The sequence below is a fragment of the Rhamphochromis longiceps genome, linkage group LG16 (genome assembly GCF_057381845.1).
Source record: "Rhamphochromis longiceps isolate RC_006_pf linkage group LG16, R_longiceps_female_GT1.1, whole genome shotgun sequence".
NCBI lineage: Eukaryota > Metazoa > Chordata > Actinopteri > Cichliformes > Cichlidae > Rhamphochromis > Rhamphochromis longiceps.
Window position 1 is genome coordinate 3,161,930 of NC_140572.1, and position 5,012 is coordinate 3,166,941.

At 42.9% G+C, this 5,012-nt stretch overlaps 1 protein-coding gene across 1 annotated transcript; it reads left to right on the forward strand.

Moving 5' to 3' along the window:
• Positions 1–406: 406 nt before the first annotated feature.
• Positions 407–4,494, forward strand: en1a (engrailed homeobox 1a). The gene is made up of 2 exons (XM_085384320.1): positions 407–1,038; positions 2,896–4,494. Exons 1-2 carry the CDS (start codon positions 483–485, stop codon positions 3,213–3,215), a joined length of 876 nt encoding a protein of 291 aa, XP_085240446.1. The 5' UTR covers positions 407–482; the 3' UTR covers positions 3,216–4,494.
• Positions 4,495–5,012: the final 518 nt, after the last annotated feature.

Sequence of the window (5,012 nt, forward strand, 5' to 3'; positions counted from 1 at the left end):
TTTGGTTTCTCTGTGAAGCCTGCTCCCTGCGCCACAGCTCTCCACTTGGCTCAGAGACTCATGACATTATTGGACGTCGTCACACTCTGTTCCAAAGTGTCCCGGTCGGTGATTGGCCCGATACGTTTCATGCGCCTCTAGTTGTGTGTGTGTGTGTGTGTGTGTGTGTGTGTGTGTGTGTGTGTGTGTGTGTGTGTGGACTTTGTGAAGAGTGTCACACAGCGGTGAAAAGCTCTGGGTGTGTGGGAGTAGTGTGCAACAGCGACCACAGTCAGTCTTATAGTAAATCAACGACCATGACCCTCTGGAGCGCCTTTGCGCAGGGAGGATGCCCACAGTTTCCGAATAATGACAACAACCAGCACCATTCCGGTGAGAAAATAACTATGTTTTAGTTAGTAGTCATAATTTGGATACAAAATAAACTCACGCAGTGGAAGTGGATTAAGAGAACAGAAACCAGGTTCTTCAGAGAAGCACCGATGGAGGAGCAGCGGGATCTTAACAGCTCGGATAACAGCGAGGGGGAGAGCGTTTCCCCGTCTCCCAGCCTGCCCTCCCCGCCTATATTGCCTCTACAGGTCGCCCAACAGGCCCACAGAACCACCAACTTTTTCATTGACAACATTTTGAGACCGGACTTTGGCTGCAAGAAGGAGCACGGCCTTGGCCTGCGGGAGAGGGCGCAGACATCCGGTCGGGAGCGCGTCCACCCGGCGATCAGCAGGCCGAGTCTTCCAGGGACGCCGTGCCAGGACTCCAACTGCAGTACTGACAGTAGTTCGTCCTCTGCCTCCTCCGCTTCTTTGGCAAGTCCCAAAAAAAGCAACGTTAGCGGCGGAGGAGCCGCAGCCGCTCCCTCTACCGGTAACGGCCATGGCGTAAAAGCAGAGGGGAGAACTGGCACTGGGACCGGGGAAAATACCTCGTCTTCGCTGGTGGTGCTGAACGGCACCGCGGCGCCCACACCGGAGACGCAGCCACTGCTCTGGCCTGCCTGGGTTTACTGCACCCGATACTCGGACAGGCCCTCATCTGGTAAGGCAGTAGATTCGTGAAGAAATGCAACTGTGACCGTGCATAACTGAGGATTATTTCCACCCTAAACTCACTTAACATTTTATTCATCAAGACTTTTTTTAAACGTTAATATTCAACAGTTTCCATGCAACAAACGAAGAACAATTTTTCTAATAAAGTAAAGCACGAAATAAAGTTTTAGAACATTTTCAGACCTTCGTTTAAATGTTCTCAAAAAATGAAGCTGCACTGACTCGACTCAAGTCTAATATCAAACCAAATCGTTTATTGGTTAGCAATACAATACTGGATATATGTTATGATAATCTTTGTATTGCCGCTTTGATTTATTTTTAAATCGTCTCAGGATTTCATGCCGCTCGACGCAGCACCACAATAATAAAAAAAACTCGATAAAGACAGAAAACAGTTTAAAATGCTGGTTCATGTATTTATTTATTTCGGTTCAAAAATAATATATATTTTACATTTATATATTTTGGGATGAAAATATAAAATTGTTCACTACACATCTGTAACACTTTGGTGTGTTTGACGTGGAGGTTTTCTGTGAATTTCTGTTTGTTTAAAGTTTCACTTGCAAAATAAAAAAATGATTAAATAAATAATCCTAAAAGCTATTTTAATTTAAATTCACGCGCATCAAAAAGCACAACCAGTGCTCGTGCGGCCTGTAAAAACTTCTCCCCGTTTTAGTCATAAACGGTATTTAGTCTTGTTAGATTTCCATAAGCAGTCGCTCAGCGTTGATCCTGGAGGATTAGAATTGTGTAGCTGACAACGGAACATATTTGACACTTTGGCTGATTCCAGGAGATATTGTCTTTCCACAAAAACCGGTGATGGCGTGTAATAGCTCCTGTGACCCGGTGTGTGAGCTGCCATCAGTAAGGTGGAATAAAACACAAAGGAACTGAAGGTAAATAAAGTCTTACAGCCTCGCGAGCCTGTTCGTCTTTACAGAGGACATTTTGAATTTATTAAGCGCGTGCTTAAATTTTTGCTAAAGAAACTATGCAGATGTAAATAGCTAGAAGACACGTGCACGTTCATTAATTTAAATTTGCGTGTGTGTGTGTGTGTGTGTGTGTGTGTGTGTGTGTGTGTGTGTGTGTGTGTGTGTGTGTGTGTGTGAGCCATATTATTTGTGACGTGGACTTCAGTATTTCAAAGCCAAACAAGTAAAGACATTTATTAATATTTTAAAAAGTCAATCGTACACCAGTCACTACACCAGAGGATTGTTCAAACCATAGTCTTTGTGCGGCATCTTGTTAATGAATTTAACTTTGTTCAGTGTGAACTGAAGCTTTCTGTTCCAACTGGCATTATTTGTTTTTGTCGTTTAAAAAGAAAAAGAGAAAAAGCAGTAAACGCGTGCTGTTCTATGCACACCATGATCTGGGCGGCCGAATATTCTAAAACATTAAAAAAAAAAGGAAATCTTATTGTCGAATATTTAGATGACAGATTATTGTGTGAAAACACCTAAACGTACGTGTGTTCGCAATGATGTCAGACAGGGGCTCAGGCTGCTGTAGTCATCCGTGTAGGCAGTAATCAGGAGTGTGTAAACGCGCTGATACTCTGAAGACACCACCACACAGACACGTGCCGCATAACGTTATTCTGTAAATTAAATAAAGAAATAATAATAATAATAATAATAATAATAATAATAATAATAATAATAATAATAATAATAATAATAACTATTATTAGTAGTAGTAGTATCTGTCATGTATCCATAGCTTGCAGGCTGGATTACTTAAAACTCCAGCTTTGTTAGCGCGCTGTTGTTTTGCGCACGCTGCATATTTATGTTTCCGCTCTCTTCTTTCGCCCCTACTGCAGGCCCAAGGACACGGAAACTGAAAAAGTCAAAAAGCGGCAAAGAGGACAAACGGCCACGCACGGCCTTCACGGCCGAGCAGCTGCAGAGACTGAAGACAGAGTTCCAAGTGAATCGCTACATCACGGAGCAGCGGCGCCAGTCTCTGGCCCAGGAGCTCAACCTCAACGAGTCCCAGATCAAAATATGGTTTCAGAACAAAAGGGCCAAGATCAAAAAGGCCAGTGGCTTCAAGAACGGGCTGGCCCTTCAGCTGATGGCGCAGGGACTTTACAACCATTCCACCACCACCATCCAGGAGGACAAGGAGGACAGCGACTGATGAACACGACTTCCTGCTTACACTCACGCTGTACATTGTAAATAATAATATCTAATTTAACGTGGAGGATGGGGGACCGAGCTAGTGTCCTCTTCCTCGTCTCCTCCTCTTCAGAAGTGACTCTAGAGCAGAAGATTCGAGCAGACTGACCTGCCACCGCCAAACCAAAGATTTTATTGAGAAATAGACACTTTCAGAAACGTTAATAAGCAGCAGCACCCTTGATGTTAGACTGAAGTGTACCCTCACCCATCCATTCCTCCTCACAGCCATAACAGGCGCACACCAGCTGATGTTCTGGGGCATTTTTACTTTACTAATGGTAGTTGCTTTCGTTCTGGAACGCGCTGCTGACCACTTCCAACAGCCATACGAGTACTTTACTAATCCTGCGGTCAGTTTGAATAAGGTTCAACACACAGTTTGAGTACCAAATGTGAACAACGTGGTTCTGTCATTTCAAAAGACACAAGAAATCCCTTTGAATTTGTTAGGAACGTCTCATGCAATCTGTTACAGTGAAAACACATGTGGGATCTGATCTAAATAGAGGATTCTGTATGATGCCCTTTGAGAAACCACACGGAAAATATAAAAACAGTATTATAAATAATAACTTAAAATTGTAATTGCTGAGAGAAAGCCTCGATAAAAGCCCATCGTTAATATTTTGTTAATATTTTATTGGTACAGCAGCACATAAAACGTGTTGTGGTCCTTTTCACTTTCAGACATACACGCTAAAACTGAAACAACAACGCCTTCACACAAACACAACATCTGCAGCTTTGCCACACTCTCTGTTTTTGTGCCACTTCTTTTATCTAATCGGTCGATCAATAAAAAGAAATAAACAAACGAACAAAGAAATTTAAAATCAAATCAAATGAACGTGTGAGCTGTACTGCATTTTCATAACGTCACCGTGTGTGTGTGCACCTGCAGCGGTTTCTTAGTCGAAATTGTGTAATTGTGTTTTCTGAGCTTAATGTCTCTTAAACGGACCCAAGGATTACTACAGCGCTTCTGTGCGTCATTTCCTCTGGTGCAAAGCGGCCTGAGACACTCGGCAAACAGCATCGCACTATTTGAAATACATCTTGAAATACATTATGTACAATTTCAAATAAACACTTTTATATTGGAACTGACCCAGTTGTGTGTGTGTGTGTGTGTGTGTGTGTGTGTGTGTGTGTGTGTGTGTGTGTGTGTGTGTGTGTGTGTGTGTGTGTAACTGAATATTCAATTAATAAAATAAAATGGAGGTGAGGCTGTCTGCGGAGAAGCTGGGGGTAAGGGGACGTCGCAGCTCATTGGTTCAAGTGAGTGGGGACAACTGAATCCATATTCATAGGTCTTTGGAAAGGAGGTGAATTTACACTGCAAGACGCATCGCTATCACGCCGTTCAAAGCGTTACAGAGCATGAAATTGCCTCTCCGTCTTTCTGTGATCACCCATTTCATCAGCCGGCTCTCTGCACAGCCTTAAACAAAAATACCAAGGTGCTGAAGGTAAACGCAGTGTGAGTCCGCCTGTGTGTGTGTCTCCGAGAGACAACCAGCAAATCGACAGGTCAAGGCACGGCCTACAAGCAACACTAAAATAACACAGAAAGGCACAAATCAAGCAGGTGAGAGAGGGAGGGCGTATCTGATTTTTTTTTTCATGCAAATGGTTAAAAATTATAAAAGAAAATGAATATTTCAATTCATATTCCCTACATTTAATTAGTTGGTGCGTTTCTTTATCATTTGAGCAGCCTGATCGGGTTTTACTAAATACAATCCATGTAAAA